This window comes from Vanellus vanellus (genome assembly GCF_965231255.1).
Source record: "Vanellus vanellus genome assembly, chromosome: 4".
Classification (NCBI taxonomy): Eukaryota; Metazoa; Chordata; class Aves; order Charadriiformes; family Charadriidae; genus Vanellus; species Vanellus vanellus.
Genome location: NC_138909.1, coordinates 54,972,199 through 54,990,256, shown reverse-complemented (window position 1 = coordinate 54,990,256; position 18,058 = coordinate 54,972,199). Strand labels below are relative to the sequence as shown.

The following is an 18,058-nucleotide window of genomic DNA, read 5'->3' as shown; positions in this document are numbered from 1 at the left end:
TTGTATGGCCTTATGCAAGGCAGAGAAAATACTGTCTCCGTTTGATTCTGATATGATACAATGCCCAAAGGCTGTTTGAACTGGGGAACGTGTGTGGAAATCAATGCATAGACAAGCTACAAATCATATTGGAAGGATACAATAATCTTGAGAATGAGAAATGATAGAATGTGTACCACAATAATTTAATTCAGGGAAATAATGAATGGACATTCTCAAATGACACCAAATCAGTATTCCCAGTTTGATGGGACTTTGTCTCTTCAGTATTTGAGATAAAGTATGGAGCACAGTATGAATGCGGAGTATCACAGTAGGGCTAACAGCGCTGGTCAAAGCAGGTGTCAGTGCTTTGCAAAACGGTTTGGGGAATCCTGGTAAAGTGGATTTACATATGATGGTATTTTAAAATATGTGGTCCTAAAGTATGTGGCATCTAAACTGGGGCTGGTGGCCTGAAGTGCAGTGGAGGGGAGGAGGCACTCACAAGGGTTATAGTGGCTAGGCTGAAGGATGGGAAGTCAAGTGAGAAATCACAGGCAGAAACAAAAAAAATGCCAACAAGAAAAAAAGACAGAAAAGGGAAAAACTGATGGGATTACAGCTACTGAAGGATTAATTCTGCAGCAGATTTCACCTCAAAAAACATTGAGATGTAGGGAGGAGATGTCACTCCATACTCTTAAGGGCTGCAGAAAATAACAAGAAAGACATCAGCATTTCCAAGGACTGGGGGTCAGCTTCTGTTTGTAAGCACAGTCTCCGCGGCCTTTTTTGCTGTAAGGAATTCAGCCTCATCCCTTAGGTTAGATCTGGGCACCCTCATTCTTTCCTGTTACCACAAAATGCACAGCCCAGGCACACAGCAAGCCTTGGGCTCGGACACACCCTCGGCTGCACTTGGGCACATCAGGTACCAATGTGGCAGACTGGTATTCAGACCAGTGGACCGCAGGCTGTGGGGGAGCTGGGCAGAAGGTGAAGTACTCCTGCCCTTGGAGACCACGCTTTCAGAGCTGTGTTGGTACTATCTATTTTTCTGTTTCTTTTTTTTTTTTCTTTTTTTTTTTTTCTTGAGAGTCCAGACATGCTGCTGTGTGATCAGGGCAGAAAAAAAAGGCAGCTAAATATTGTTCTCCTTAGAAATTTGTTCTTTGAACTCTGATGGGCTTTGGTGCTTCTTCCTCCCAGGGCAGACTCTGCGGTTTCCAGATCTAGTGGGAAATACTGGAGGAAAGAAAAGCCACCCCCCCGGCAGAGCCCGGCAGCAGAGGACATACTTTACTGCTGAGCTTCCCAATCCATCCAGCAGTGTAACCTCTTCCAAATATGATGAGACATCAATTGCTTTTTGAGACACATACAGCTTTCTCCTGCCCTGTCAGCCTCTTCAGCGTGTTTCCCTACAGGGACGGTTTATTTGATTACATTATCATATAGCACCATAACTCCCTACTGATCTCTCTGATAGTGATCAGCAGGAGCCAGTGGGCTCTGACTGCAAGCACAGATTCTCTGCTCTTATGTATAAGTAGGTATCTGTCCTCAAAGGAACATGCACTGCCTGCAAAGATAGGATGCTTTGGTCTGTTTTGATACATATTTTTGAAGAAAATTCCTTTTCCTGTGATATAGGATATTTTTTGATGTGTAGGTAAGAAAGGTTCACGTCTTACTTCTCCACCATACCTGTTGTATAGGGTTAAAAACATACAAAGCATATTTGTCTGGGGAAAAAAACCACAACCACCTAAAAAAATCAATTTAAATTAAACTTAATATAGATTTACCGTCCGATTAAAGCTTGTATTGTTGTTCTGGCATCTTATCTACATTTTTGTGAAGTTATTTTTTTAAGAATAGACAGAAAAGACTGATATCCCTCCAAATTTGCTTCTGTAAACTGGATCTTATATTACAGAAGATGCCCAGGAGAAGCACGTGGAGAGGGATCCTACTGGCTATTTTGCAGGTTCCCGTTCTCGCTGTGCTGGAGGGGATGCAGCTTAAAAGTCCCTTTGTCGCCGTGTTGTGTTTTAAACTTGCAGTTAAGTGGGTTATGAATACCACTCTTTGGGAGGAAAGTTGCTTTCGATTGTTTGCTTTTCTGTGTCGCCCCTGCTCTCTCCGGGCAGTCGCTGCCGGCTTCAGCGAGACACACTTTACTGAAGCCCCCATATCCCTTAGGAGAACTGCTGCGGGAAGACCAAAGGCGTGGGAGCCTTGGTTGAGGAGCAGGCAGGCACATCCCTGCAGGGACCCCAACTGTTTACGAAATTGTGAACCGGACTGCAAGCGGGAGCCGGGTTGGAGGCAGAGGGGAGGGAGAACTCATTCCTCCTCCCTTTCTGTCTCAAAGCCTTTTGCTTTCCAAGCTCCGATGCTAGCTGAAATCTGACGCCTGGACTGTACACGCTGTGGGACGTGGGCATGCCCTTGCAGCGCTCCGGTCTCCGCTGCAGCTCGGAGAGCCAGAACTGCACCGAGGCTCCGAGCGGAGGAGCTGCTCCATCAACCAGCCGGTGCCACATCGCTGTGGTGCCTGCGCAAGAGGCTCCAGCATGGTCCTGAGGCTCCTGCTCCTCCTCGGCGGGCTGCTTAGGGCCACCGAGCCGGCGCCCCGCTGTGAAACCGGCCAGGAGACCCTAGGTAAGGCTCACTGCCCCAAAAGCCCCGTTCTTCTCTCCTTCCTTCTCTTGGAGATGAGTGGGGAAAAGGGTTCCAGCTTCGAGGCGAGGCAGGCGGGAGCTGTCACTCTCCCCTAGGAGGGGATCAGCTCTTTGGAAATGTGCAGACTGCCAGTGGTGAAACTGGGATTGCGGATGGGAAGGCAGGAGGTGGTGGGGGTCTGCAGCGGAAAAACAAGTCTGGGATGTAAAGGAATGTAACCTTTCCCCATCGCTGTCTTTTAAGGCCACGTGTGGATGTGTCTTTCTGTCAATGTATGGAGTTCCCAGATAGTAGGATCCACCTCCCTGTGGTGGGGGGATGCAGATGCTTTGCCCAATCTCTGGCCCTGCCTTCTAGGAATGTGGTAGTTGGATTGCAAGAAGGTGAACTTTCGACCTTCTGTGTGCTTTTCTGCTTAAGAAAAAAAAATCTTTTCCTTACATTTAGCTTTAGGTCATTTATTTCAAGTCCAACGTATGAGAAGATTTATTAGGATCTGACAGCTGTAGGGTGTGTTTTAGCTTGCTATAAGCAATATGGAATTTGTATGAGCTGATTGGCTGGAAAAGCAGATTTACCCATTAGAATAAAGGTTAGATAGGAACATGCTGCTAAATGGATTAAAAGCTTTTGGTTCAGTAACCAGTTGACTAATAAAAAATATTAACAGTATCTTTTAAAAATACATGATGTTTTTAATCAAGTGGACTTAATTCAGATTTCATTTATGTGGGGTCAGCAGAGAGGTGAATTCCAGTGAAATGACAAGGTCGACTCCAGGAAAACTATTTTCAGAGGGTTCAAACTCAAAATGATTCAGAAAAATATTTACTTTATGGGATACAGGAAGGGATAAGTTAACCTGAATCTGACCTTAATGTTACCCAAGCAAGTTCAGCTATATTTCAGTGCTTAAATATAAGCCATAGACTGTCATTGGCACTGAACTGCTACACAATGCAGTCCATGTGCCGTGTACTGCATATAATTTGAGAGTGCCGTTCCCACGAACATCAAAGTGAGGTCTACCGCAGCCTGAAGGGATTTTATTTTTGGATAAAGCTGCACAAAGAGAAGTGTTGTAGACTATTTACAGCCAGTTACAGGAAGAGGTTGTGTGGTTTGCAGCACGTCCTTTCTCTGTGAGGTATGATTCTGCTCCAGCCCCAGCTGATCAAAGTATTGCCATGGGGTATTAATCGTGGCAACCACAAACATAGGGATCATCACGGGGTAACTCTGCTGTGGCAGAATGTTTTGCGTGTGTTGGCAACTGTGCTGTCTTTAGGGGAGCGCTTTAGGAAAGGCAGGTGATGGAAACACACCTTGCCTGTGGTGGGACTACACTGCTCAGTGTGGTCCTAGAGGGATGGGTAGTGGTAGGGAAGATGAGCTGCCAACATCACTACATGGTGTGTAACATGAGGAAGGGGCACACTACACACTGGACGGATGTTGGACTGGGTAATAAAGTCGCAGCTTGGCATTGAGAGGCCTGCCAGATTTCTCAAGGGGAGATAAGGTCATGTCAGGCCACATGAAAAGAAAGGGGACTGCAGTGCTGAACATGTTCACGAGGAGACCTTGCAGGGGACTCCTCCCAACATGCAGGGCAGTAGGTTGTGTCTTTAGCTGTAGCAGTGGGAATTTTCCCCCTGTTTTGGGATCCCTTGTGCAGATCTCTGTGGATCTCAGTGGGCGGACCTGCGGTGCCCTGCAGGAGGAGACCAGCCTGGAGCTGCTCGTGCAGGAAAGAAGGGCAGCAAGAACCAGTACCACTGCCTGACTCACAGCAAGCCTGGAGCTGCTTTCTGCAGGCTGCTTGGCCTTATCGATGATATTTGCTCTGCTGTGGTTCATTTTGCTCTTTTTTTTTTAATAAGAAACTGAAATGAAACATAGTTAACAATACCAAGATCCTTACAAAATGCTTTGTGCTCTTCTGTTTAGAAAAATAAGGAAATGATTACTGTCATCCAGCCCCACAATACGGCACAGCCATCACACACTGTGTGGGGAGCTTTTTGAGCAGCAGCTGGGAACCATGGCACTGAGAGAGGGCAGATCCCTTCTCCTCAGCTGTGTCCTGTATCCTTGGGGAGCCAGCAAACCACTGTCTCCCCCAGTGATAGGATCCTACGCTGTCTTGTTGCGAGGCAGCACTTCCAGACCCTAGTGAGTTTTACTGGCCTCTTAGCCTCTAGTTTGGGTGAGAAAAGTACAGCTTAGCATGTTTCCCCTGAAAGGTGGCCAGCCTTTGGTGGAGGGAGCTAATAGCCCAGGTTCCTGTTTTATCTGAGCTGAGTGCATGTCTGCTGCTTAACGTGATGTATTCCAGTGGTAATTAGTTAAATAGAGCACTTCACCATCACCGACAAGAAAAATAAAAACAAAGTAGAAGTAGGCTGAAGTCACATGTCCCAAAATACTAAAAGCAGGTGACTTTCCTTGCAGCTGGGGCCAGCTCTACCATCGAGATGCTATCAGGGGTCAGGCTAAGGATGCAAAATAACAGCCATATAACATTTCCTGATCGCTCATGTTCAGAGAGCGCTTTATTCGGGACTTCTTGGGCAGAGGTACACCAGTGCTCAATCACGTGTTCCAACCCCCAGGGTTTACAGGGAAGGCGACACCCGAGCTCTTGCCGCTCCCGGCGGGTCCCGCTCCCGGCGGGTCCCGCTCCCGGCGGGTCCCGCTCCCGGCGGGGCCGGGGCGGCAGCGCCGCCTCCGCCACCAGTCCGGGGCCGCGCCGCCGTCTGTGGTGCCACCGTGTGGGCTTCTCCGCTTGTACAGACGGCTTCTTGGGGAGACACCGGAGCTGGACTGAGTTTAAAAGCAAAAGGGATGCCTGCGCCTTTTGCTACCCCTCCCCGCTCCCCGTCCGAGCACCTGAAAGATGTTTCGGGTACGTGGGATAGGCCGTCGGGTGTCACCGCTGAGGACCGGAGTTGTTTGATCTGAAACTGCGGAGGTGGGAGAGCAGCTGGGAGCACTTGCCACCCGTGGGCTTCCTCCTCTCCCCAGCACCTTGGTGTTTCCCATCATCCTGGCTGGCTCTGCTCCTGGACCAGGCATTCCCGCATCCTGAAGGTCCCAGAGTTTAACCTCTGGAGATGGGAGGGAATGGGGAAGAATGAGGAAGAGAGCTGGGGAGGGAAAAACCAGCAGGGTGGGAGGCAGGGGACAGGTACTGTATTTCTTCTGGGCCCCAGAACAGCTTCTGTGTCGCTGGCTTCTCTCTAAGCTATGGCATCGAGTAAAATTAGATTGCCTTCGGGAAAGTCAGGCTGATTGAAAAACTGGCTTCACGTATAGATGCTATACCTTTCCCCTCTCCTTCTCTGGCGTTCCCATCTCCTCAGTGTGCCGTGGTTTATTGCTAAGTGACAAAAGGAAAAGCCATTGCCTTCCGTGAGCTTCACGCTGGCCCCAGCTGCATGGGACCATTACTTGACTTGCTGTGGACATTTCTAACGCTTGTTTCCTAGTGAAACCCCTGTGTGTGCACACTCAGGCAGGCAGAGCCTCTCCAGCTACTGGGGCTCTCACGCGTGTGACTGCAGTGGGTGACCTGGCAGTGGCCTAGGGTCTGCTCCTCTGCCCCAGGGCATGGGCGGGTGCAGACAGGGAGTATGGCCACAGCACTGGGCTGCCCCGTGTGGGAAAGCCCAAGCTGTGAAAATCTCGCCTGCTGCACGCGAGATGGATGTGTCCAAGCCTTGTCAAAACAAAAAAATGCAGAACTGGTGTCTACATCATGCACACTCACGAGATAAGCAATTCCAATTCTCATAAACCCGGTTTTCATTACCGAGTCATATGAGCTGCTCTGGATTCCCACCACTGACGCTAGTATTTCTACACAATTATTATTTCAGCAACATTGATTTTCAGCTACATTTAACATAGGAAATGGGATCAGAAACAACCACTTACATGAGGAAAGTAAGTTTATATTGAAAGTATAATACATGGGTATATCCTTTTTACTGCTGAAATAGTTTAATCTGAAGGCAAAATTTTCTTCAGAATACTTACTTGTTCAGATATTTTTAAAGTGTGGGTGTGTAAATACATAGAATTCAAAACTTGAACAAAACCCCATAGCCCTAAAGCACAGCCAGGCTTTTGGCAAGATTTAGTAACGCTAATGGTTGATCCCCATTAACAATTCTGGACACTGCCTTTCCCTTCACGCAGTCAATTAGTGGTGTTTAGGGGTGCTGTCTGGCTGACAGCTACTGTGCTCCCATTTGGGGTGCCCAGGCCCATCCTGGGCCATCCCTTCCTTAAGCCTGGACCAAATGTTGGATAAATGTCACAGGTGCCGTTGTCTAAGTGGGGACTAAGCATGGAGGTACCATGCAGAAGTCACCTATCTTGTGAACATGGTGTTTGAGGCTGGTGGGTCACGTCCTGGTCTCTTTGCTGGGCTTTTATGACCCAGGGCTTTTACGACTGCTGAATCTTGTTTGGACAGAGTCACCCTCCCAGTTGGATGCAGCTGTCACAGGTCAATGGAGTTTAAAGGACTTAGAATTGCTCTGCCCATTGCAGAAATATAACTGAAGTTTCAATCCCTTTGTTTATCTTCTTGTAACTCCATTGATTTAATTGGCACTATTTCAGTTTTACAGGGTTATAACAGGACACCCCTATCTAGGAGACAATATGAGATTAAGACACAGATTTGAAATTCCACTGTTATTAAGATTTCAGTCAAGGCTGTTGAATTAACTGCCAATCTTTTGTAACATCAAAATACCACATTTGGCTAAAATGCAACTACCTACGGAAGAATCAGATGTGATGTTAATTACAATAGTTCTCATACATCTAAACTAATGAAAAGACAGAGTTATGCTAGGGGGCTGCATAGACTGTGTTTAAAGGGGATGGAATGATGTTTTGGCAAATGTTTTGGAAGGATCGTAGCACCAAAGATAAAAACCTCATTTTTTCAGACTCTGTCCCATGGCATTCAACAGAGTTGAACTTAAAGGTAAGCTGCTCGCTCTGTGGTAAGCTGTTGGCCAAAGCACTTAGAGTACTGTGTCCTTAGACAGAGGGAACTGGACTATAGAGAGTATATGTTGCTGCACATAGAGGCATCACAACTCCAAAGTACCAACCGAACAAGTGGTTTCACCCTTTTCCAGTCACCCGACAAAAATTTGATCCGTTAGATGATAGTTGTACAGATTTCCTGACCTATTCCACTTTCGCACCCCATCTGTTGTTTTAATGCCAGCATTACCCAGATCTGAGCTGATTTCTCCTTCCTTTGTTGGCCAGACACTGACAGACGGTCTCTGTGTGTCTCCAGATCACCTTGGTGCACAGGGAATGCATGTTCGGCAGCTGCCCAGCCACATGTGCAGCCCAACAAATCTTCAGCCAATTTGGCAATGCCTGGGCCATTTTGCTGTCGCCATTGTTGTTGTTATTGTTGTTTCTTTGTGGTTTGTTTTCCTAACTGGAAGTTTTTCCCCTCCCAACTGGAAAAACTTCTCAGACGAGGCCAAGGAAAAGGCTCCTAGAGTTTTTTGGTTTGGGCTTATGCTTCTGTTCAGGATTTTCAGATGGAAGGACTCCCTGGAGTGGCACTTACTGGCCAGAGACACAGCTGGGGTGGCATCGGCGATCCTGTCAATAGAGGCACTGAGACAGGCGGTGGGGACAGACAGGCTGGCACCAATGCTCTTGTTCAGTTCTTTTAGGCTCCTACAACTGCAGCCCTGTTTGAGTCACACCTGGACAATTAGAAACACGGGAGAATTGTTGGCCACCATTGAGGCTGGCTCTGAGCCATTGCCGAGTGGCAGGTCTCTGTGTGCATCTGCACAGATTTTGACCCGTGGTCTGCAGGTTGCGTGAATTCCCATCACCCATGGGAAAGCTTCAGCATCTTCTCACAGGCCCCAGACCAGTCCTGTGAGAGAAACAGTCCTGGAAGAGCTGACTGCAGTGTCATTGCTGGGGGAACACCTTCAGTGATTCAACAAAAGCGGGTGTTTAACTGAATGCCAGGCAGCAGGTGGGTTAGAAAGAAAGGTGATTAATAACGAATACTGGCTTGCGTCTTCCTGCTGTGATCTTGCTCTGCAACGTGAAGGCAGATTAGGCATTAATCTCTTTCAGGTGCTTTCAGACTTCTTCATGTGAGGGAGCAGGGCTGAAGCAGGGCTTGTTTCGCTGCCTGCGCACTGGGCTCCTGCATACTGCTTCTGCCCCTTCGCAAACGCATCGCTCCCCTGGGGCAGTTACAGCGATTGCTGGAGTCGAAGATTAGTAACAGGAATTCAGTCCTCTACTCACAGAAGCTTTGATCTGATCTGGCCAGGAAAAGGAGTACACCACGTGGGCTGCTTTTTGCAACCTCTCCTCTCTCCTCCAGTTTTCCTGGAATCCCTTCTCCGTGGCTGGGGACCGGCTCCGTTCTGCCCCTGCATGTATGCCTTAGATATATAGCTGCCTTCTTTCCTGGGCTTTCTGCTCCACCATTTCCCCCCTAGCCAAGCTACTCAACTGCCTCATTCCTCTGCCACTAGTCCCCTTACTTCCCCACTCCTCCCTCACCCTCCTCCTGGCAATTCTGATCCATTATAGTATTCTAGAACGGATCTTGTCCTGCTCTGGTCCTCGTGGTAGCCAGGAGCTGGCTCCAGAGGCAGGCTGGGCTTTGCCGTTTGCAGGTGCTCTTGCAACGTTTTGCAAAATGGTACAGCCCAGCCGTGTTTGCATATTACTGCTGATATTAAGGCTTGTCTCTTTAGCGTTACAAGGCAGATTATCGTTGCAAAGACTGACTCGATGAACGGTGTGGAACCACACGGAGAGCAATACTAGTATGATCAGAAACTGAAAAGCTTTGTTTGGAAAAGCAGAGGTTTTGACTATAACCAGACTAAAGTGAATACATATGTCTTCCAGTTTAAAACAGTATTGTAAGGAACCCAGAAAGCTGGTAGGGGGTGTGCTGGTCTGTACAAGATAAATTATCTAATCTTGTTCGATCTGTCAGTCATAACAATGCAATTGTGTAACCCTCACTGAGTGATTTAGATATTTTGAATTTAAGACTGGCCCTTGGGCTTATTCTGTATCCTCAAGTGCACAAGTCTCCTGTTGGCTTTGCTCTTGAAAAGGCAACCGGCCAAGCCGTGGCACTGGAAGTAGCTGTTGAGCTCTATTGTCTGGGTTAGGGTTAATCACAGCAGCTTGCTTCTTTCAGTGCTGAATCATCAAGGGGAAAATATGTAAGCTTGGCAGTAAAATATGTATGTGCTGCATTGTAGATTTTCAAGCTTGCCTTTGCAAATTAAAACCAGAAGCGTGTATTATAGAGAGGGCTCAGAAAGCTTGAAATGGCTTTTCTCCTCTTCAATAAGTTATTTTATCCATAATCTTAAATAGAAGCTGTGCTACTGAAAGGACTTTTGTAGCTCTGGTGGAATAGTTAGAGTACAAAAATAAACATAAAAAATTGAAAAGGCTGTTCTGGGTCAGGAAGAAAAAGGTCGCTCTGTACCAACCTGCCTGTGGATGGGACTGTGAGAGGAGGCGGCACTGTCTTCCTCTGAGCCCAGGGAAGCCTCTGCTCAAAAAATCGAAAAGGTTTAGGCTCTTTCAAGCACAGAAGAAGCAGCGACTGAGGCCTGCCAAGTTAATCCGGAGACCTGAGAAACTCTGCATATCATTGCCTGTCATTCCTCTTACGAAAAAGGGAACGGGAGTGGCTGATCTCTTCTGGTTGGCGTTGCCGGAGCTTTGACAAAAGGAGCTATAGTGGGTGGGGACGCGGATTTGCCGGACATTTCTGTGCGCAGAGACCCAGAGCCACGGGCGCGGGGCTCCAGGAGCGGAGCGTGCGGCTCAGGAGCTGGCCCCGCAGGGTTTCCCGCCGCCTGCGCTCCAGGCAGGCCGGCTCCGGCCCAGCTACGTGCATCCACACTTATTTATATAAGCACACGCACTGGAGAGTTATCTTTGGCCCTCGCAGAGCCGCACCCTCCAAAACATATGCAAGCATTGGCATTAGGATACGTAGGAAAAGTCCAAGCACCACATCAGCACACATACGCACATAAGACTTGCTATAAAGCAAGTTTATACCAGACCTTTTCTCTCTTGCTTTTGTGTATATTAACTCCTGCCAACCCGAAAGCTCAAGCTGCGCCACTCCTGCGTGTTTACGTGACAGAGCCGTGGCTGATGTATCGCTCACATGGCAGCTTGCAGGGGGCTGCGGCGGGGAGAAGTGCCACAGTTTGGGCCTCTGAGGCGGCAGAAGCTGCATAGATGTCTCTGGCTGAGAGAGACAGTGAGAAAACGGCATGGTGTGCTGCAAAAACGTGAGGCTTCGCTGTAGGACCCGGGAGGAAGGAGTCAGTTTTGCTGCTAGTCAACGAGTGAGTCTTGGTAGCTCTGTGTTTGTGAGGGACGCCCTGGGCCAAAAGGAGTGGAAAAGCTTTATCCTGTGTTGAAGAATCACCCCTACTTATCGTGTGCTGAGACAAACACCTTCAGATGCCATAGGTAAGGTTTATATGAATTTGGGTTCCTCATCCGAAAAATAAATCTGTCCTTTTCTGTCAGCATCTTTGTTAATGCGTAATAGCCATGTTGCTTAATAGATTGCTTCTCCCTGTAAAGTATGGTAAAAATAACAAATTGTAGAAGCTGGGTAGCAGACAGGCTGAAACCAGAGCTGTCTTTACCTCTCCTGCGCTAACTTCTACTCCTGCTCACAAAATGATCCCGTCCTCTTGTGAACCCAGCTACAGCATATGACTTAGCGAAATTTCACGTGTCCCTTCCATCAGCCATCCATTGCTTCTCGACACCTCTCCTTCTGGCCAGCTGGGCAGAAAGAGGCATCTGCTAAACGCAGCAGGACTGCTGCTGCTGGGAGAGCCAGAGCAGGGGGAAGCAGCAGCACCGTGCCCAGACCCCGCCTGCTGCATTTTCCCTTTGGTTTCCTTTGCTTGTTCCAGCGTGTTGCCAGAATACCTTTTCGCTCCAGCTGAATAAGCAGAATACTGAGACACCATTGAGGATAGGTTTTTGCCACGTATCAAACTGACCGATGGCTACAGCACTCCTGGGCAGTGGCAGCTGTCTGTGCAAGATTGTGGGTGTCTCAGTTTCATTATTCAGTGCATGTTGCAGAGACAAACCAAAAGGACATTTGTAGCTTGGTCATGGAGCCAGCAGAGGCAAAATGCCTCTTCCCTTTGAGGAAACATGGGCAGTTACAGAATCACCCAATGGTCAGGGTTGGAAGGGACCTCTGGAGATCACCTAGTCCAGCCCCCCCGCCAGAGCAGGGTCACCTACAGCAGGCTGCACAGGACGGCATCCAGGCGGGTTTCAAATATCGCCAGAGTGGGAGGCTCCTCAACCTCTCTGGGCAGCCTGTTCCAGTGCTCTGCCACCCTCAAAGTGAGGAAGTTCCTCCTCATGTTTAGATGGAACTTCCTATGTTCAAGTTTGTGCCCGTTACCTCTTGTCCTATCACTGGGCACCACTGAAAAAAGACTGGCCTGATCCACCTGGCACCCTCTATTTAAATATTTATAAGCATAGAAAGATCCTTCATACTCCCCAAATGAACCCATGAAGAACTGCTCTCAGCACACAAGACCCTCTAGTCTAAAATAATAGCTACACTAGAGCGATTTTATGCTGAGGAGAAAAAAAGCGTCAAATATTTCTTAGCCACCCTTCAGGGTAATGAAGGGGATTCATTGTTAATGACCCAGGTGATAACCAGAGATAGTGTCCCTCTGCTCAACGGGATGTGGCTCAACTCAAGCCAGCCCCATCCACATCGAGTTCTCCCCTCTGTGTGGAACATTTGTTTGGCTCCTGACTTGTGCCCAATGCCTCCCAAGTTGTGGGTGTGATGGCATTAAGATAGAAGACTATCCGGATTCAGGGAGGTAGTGACATCCAATTTTATCAGCAGGATTAATTGCTGGAGCTCTTACTAACAAGAGATCACTCCTTTCTCTTTCCCAGCTAGCATTGTACAAAATGCTATTCCTTGATTATCCCCAGATGTAAAACTGCGTGCAGTATCTGGCTGAGACGAAGCTTTTTTAGAAATGCCTTGACCTTAATTAATTCACAGGGGGTATTGTGGCTAACTAAGGGAAACACTGAAATCCTATAACGGAAGGCACTGTTGATGAACCAGGTATTGTTTATTGCTATTAGCATAATGTACTAAACCAGGAACAGAGTCTGTATGGATATAATTTTTTCCAGCTTGCTGCTTACCAGAGTTTGCTGGTGTTGGGGATGGGTTGTTTCTGCTAGTTCTGATCCCTCATTTATTTTATGAGGTAATGTGGATCAATGACAATTCATCATATAGAACCAGACTCATTTCCAGTTAAATGTCTCCCTCCAAGATAAAATTCCAGGGTTAATTTTGTTCTCATTATAATGATTTTGTTTTGGCTAAAGAATGATCAACTCATTAGCAACACATATGCGGATGATTACATTTAAACAAATATGCCGGGAGTAGAAGTTTAAACTTTCCTTAGCAGGAAAAAAAAAAAAAAGAAAACATAATGAATTTGGTCTCATGAAGACAAACGCTCAATTGACTGTGCAAGAAGCTAGATGCCTGTCCCCCCAGCGAGAGTTAGAAGAAATAGCAACATAGCTAGATCCCCAACCCATCACAAGGAAAGCAGAACCTGTTGGTGCTTGAAAAGCTTGTGCTTAGTGGCTTAGCTCCTATGAAGCACTGGTGAAAACAGCTCCATGCCTTGGTAGCAATATTTTTCTTTAGTTGCCGGTATCGGAGAAGGGCAATACAGAATTGTTGGCGACAGGAGCAAAAAAGGCCACTCCAGGGCGATCAAACCACGTTCCTTCAAAATCAGGAGAGCTTCATTTATTTGTCCTAGCAAATAGGAAGCTGAGGGGATCTGATTGCTTTCTGCAAACACACGATGAAGGCATACACCAGGGAGCGCGCAGAGCTATTTAAGCTAAAGGACAATGCTGGCACAACAACACATGGATATAAACTGTCCACAAATACTTTTAGGCAGGAAATTAAAAGGCAATTTCTAGCCATTAGAGGAGTGAACTTTTGGAAAAGCTTTCCCGCGAGAGTAGTTGGGGAGGGAAATAATTAGTTTTAAGATGGTATTAAAAGGATTATAAAATGCAGTTGCTAGAGATAGGATGAAGTAGGATGGGGAAGAAATACGTCCCCTCATATCCACCAAAGGCTTAACCGCTTTACGAGAAAGATATGCAACAACATTATGTGGGACCAATATACGTGTCAGAGGAAGATCCGTCAGGCATCTTGGTATGTACAGAAAGACTCACACGGACTTTCAGACTAAACCAGATTACTAGAGACCTACATTTTTATTAGTGAAATTTCCTAGGCACCGAACTATTCATGCCTAGAAATATCATAGAGTTGTCAGGGGTGGTCAGCTCTACGTCTTTTTCAAACACAGGACTGATTTCTTATATAGCCACACTTCAGATATATTGTCAAGTCCCTCCTTTTTTAAAGTGGGTCAAAGACCGGCCGATCAGTGTGCTTGTCTGGCCATGCCCTGCACCTGATCACTGCAGTCTGTCCTGTCTTCTTATTAAACTCCATTTCCAATTCTTTGTCTGGGTGAGGGTCTCTTTTTTTTTTTGTGCGTGGAAGGGGGTGTGTGGGGCTCCACTTGCCAGTGACTGGTATGAGACCATGGGTCGGAGGGCCTTGTGTGTCTGGGGTGTAGCAGCTGGAGGGACCAGAGTGCATGTGCCTTGTGTGTACAGTAGCTAGCAAACACCAAACTGGACTAGCAGGGGACAGGACAAAAGATTTGGGAGCTGGGTATTTGAGCGGCTGTGATCCTGGGCTGGATACTGAAGAGACTGAAGGGTATCAGAGTTGGCTACTGGGGGAACCAGGAAGTCCACAGGAAGACTACAAGAAGACCGTGGTGTCTGGGGCTTGGCTACCCATGAGACCCTAGCTCTGGGCCAGCTACCAGAGAGACCAGAGTCTGTCAGAGCATGAGGCAACTGGGGCCAGCTACTGGGTAAACTGAGCCTAGCTACTGGGGTTCCAGTGTGTCCAAGCTGAGCTACTGGAGGGATCCACCTGTACTTCTTTTCCATCAATGGTCTTTCATCCTGATTAGCCAGAAAGGGGAACAGGATGATGCTTTTGGTGCTGGTTGTGTTTGCCTGTACTGTGTTTTCTCTTTGTGTATGTATGTAACACGTGCCTGTTGGGAATACGTGCTTATCCCTGGTACGGCTGGACCTCAGGACATACAGCTGCAGCAGCCTTAGTGGGACTACCAGATCGGACAATTCCTAACATGAGGAAGGTACCATGGGTAACTGCCCCATAAAGCCTTTTTTTTTTTCTTCTTTGTTTACAGGTCAATGCCAAAATGTACAGAAAGGTATGATGTGACTTTGCTCACTGTCCTTGGAGAATCTCGAAACCATAAGTATTTCTTCGTTATTTCCTGGCAAGTTTTTTAATGTTGGTGCTGTAGTAGGTCTTGTTCCTAGAGAGATGATCTCTTGCACACAAGGTATGATTTTGCTGCTGTGCCAATGGTATTTGTAACCAGAGACATTAGCAAGAGAAGGAGGCTTAAACATAGGCCCATTAGTGTAATAGCCAGTAATTTTATGATGAGACATCTCTCTATTACTTCCTTTTCACTTCTGAGCGGGTTGAAGGTATTGCCAACATTTTTCCTTCTTAAGACCTCTTAATCCCATTTCTTAAGGTGTATCAGGTTTATGAGAATATACATGTAAGCACACTTATGGGCCTGCTTGCCTGGGAGCCAGGTCCCAGAATAACTTTTCAACTCTTTGAGCGATTTCAAACTTCACAGAGGGGCTGTGGTGGGCTGTGTTTCAGAGATATTAAAATCTTACAAATTTTGTGTGGCCAAGCAACGAAGAGAGATATCTTACCGATGCCTTCCCCATTAAAGAAAAAATCTGTGTGATCTCACACCTTATCAATGAATCCATGCTAAAAGACAAGGGCGGGAGTGAGTGGTATCACAAATAGGCTTTATTCAGGAATCTGAGTTTTTCCCATGTCAGACACCAGCAAATTCACATCTCAGCAGCGGATTTTTCTCTCTTATGGATTCTCTTGTATTTAATAAACTCAAACTGTATTCTTAATTTAAATCAGATAAAATTTAATTGAGTAGGAGACAACCTTTCCTTTGGAAACCAGGCTTTATTAATTTTGGTGGTTTCCAAGCTATTTGTTAAATTAACTCCCATGTGGGCCAGGTACTCCAGTGTTTGCTGGCCAGGAATTTGCCCTTTCATCGCTGTTCATGTATTCAATTAAAAAAATCAACCTTATTCTAGGAGCAGTGCTTATCAATCAGATAACCCCTGATGCCCCATCAAATTGTCAGATACCATTTAAATTTTGAGTGACAACTACTCGCATCAAACTGTTTGCAATCAATCTCCAGACCAAGCATACTTGCCGTCATCTTTCTATAAGTGGTTTTAGACATCAAATTCCTATGAGAGTATTTCAAACTGCCTCCAGTCTATCCGTGAACGAAAATAAATAAGTTAATTGAAGGTTATTTTTTATGTTGTCTTTGAACTATTCAGGGTGTCTGTGAAGCAAGTTATTTTTATATGTTCGTATCCTTTTCATAGCAAAATGCGTGGACATCGCCTTAAGTTCTTGTACTGATGTTGCCTATACTCAAATGATGTATCCTAATTTTCTGGATCAGAAGTCTCGAGAAGTGATTGAGTACAGCTCCGAGTACATTCTCATCAGCGTGCTGCACAACTTGCTCCAGGGAGAATGCAATCCGGACCTGAGGCTCCTGGGCTGCTCGGTGCTGGCCCCGCAGTGCGAAAAGGACAAAGTTATAAAGCCCTGCAGGCGAGTCTGTGAAAACCTGAAAAAAAATTGCCTCCCTGCCTTCGACGCAATAGACATGGCTTGGCCCTACTTCTTAGACTGCGACCGCTTTTTCGCCGGGGAAGAAGAAGGGTGTTTTGACCCTCTGGCAAAGCTGCGAGGTAAGGAAGGAAGCTCTGCTGACACGTCTTACTCGTCTAGATGGGAAGGGTCTCATCTCACGCAGCTTGACGTGTCTGTGGCACAAAATCTCTCCGCTTGTCATCTCAGCTTGTCATCTTTAGAGACACCTGTAAGGTGTGATTCATTTCGTTCCACCTATTTTAAACACTTAATTAAACTGCGCTCAAGAAGCGTCTGTTTCTCTCCCCCATATACAAAGAGCATCAAGACAGGCAGCTCAGAGCTAGATGTTTGGACTGCTAATGTGCATTTAGATAAGCCCTGCCCTGTGTGATAGCTGTCTGTATATTTGAAATACGTGATTTAAAAACTGAAACTTTAATGCACTCATAAATTCAGGATTGCTTGACAAGCTTAACAGCTCATTAAAATAATCTCATTAGTAATTGTCACAGATTTCTGTTTGGATGAAGAAGATCCAGATAGCTGAAGACAGCTGAATCTTATAAAAAATGAGTTTGATCCACCAGATTTAAAGGGAAAAATCTGTACATTTTGTGTCTACTATGTGCTAAGCGTGCCAAAGGCCGAATTATAACTGGAAGTTGCACAAAACGGTTGTCAGTGTGCATAGGCATTAGTATGTTTTGTAGACAAAATATGCCACAATAAACAGCGTAGGATGTACTACCTAGATTTGAGGTTTTGATTGCAGCCATATTTTCTATAATTCTACTACTGAAAAAGATATTTTGTGGAAAAGTACAGGCAGCCACGCAGTCCTCTGAGCACCGTGGTTTTAAACACTGTGTTACAATTTTTTGTTGCAGGAGAAGTAGATGTTGAGGAAGATTTGCCTCCAGACTTGCCAGCAACTTTTATTCAGTTCAAACACCATTCATATTCCCAAATGGTGAGCACGCTGAAGAAGACTGCTGCTAAATGCTCCCATATTGCAACAACGTACAGCATAGGTCGCAGTTTTGAAGGGAAGGATCTTTTTGTGATTGAGTTTTCAACCAAGCCTGGACACCACGAACTGCGTGAGTCATATCAGTGTTGATCAGGTTGCTTGAGGGAACTCCAAATTTTCCACCTGAGTGAAAACAGGTCCTTTCAACGGGATATTGCTTAAACTGTAAAAAGCATTGATTCAAAACATTTGTCCTCCTTTTTGTTCCTGAGTTACGCCAATAGCTGAGGATTCGCTCTAGCAATTACAGTCCAGTTGCAATTTCCTAACTTTATGACCTCAGTTTATGATCATGGTTGACATTCCTTGTTTCTAGTCATATGACCATGGACTTGGTTGCAGTGAGATGGCTATTATTTATCTGTGCCAGGCGTACA

General features: G+C 46.4%; 1 protein-coding gene across 1 annotated transcript in view; it reads left to right on the top strand.

Annotated features, from left to right (window-relative positions):
* Nucleotides 1-2,561: 2,561 nt before the first annotated feature.
* The window catches only part of CPZ (carboxypeptidase Z), a gene marked incomplete at both ends in the record, with an annotated part of 36,465 nt that continues 20,968 nt past the window's right edge, over nt 2,562-18,058 (top strand). Inside the window, 4 exons of the mRNA XM_082483134.1 lie at nt 2,562-2,649; nt 15,099-15,122; nt 16,372-16,746; nt 17,539-17,751. Coding sequence (XP_082339260.1) covers nt 2,562-2,649; nt 15,099-15,122; nt 16,372-16,746; nt 17,539-17,751 — 700 coding nt within the window. The remainder of the gene's footprint in view (nt 2,650-15,098; nt 15,123-16,371; nt 16,747-17,538; nt 17,752-18,058) is intronic.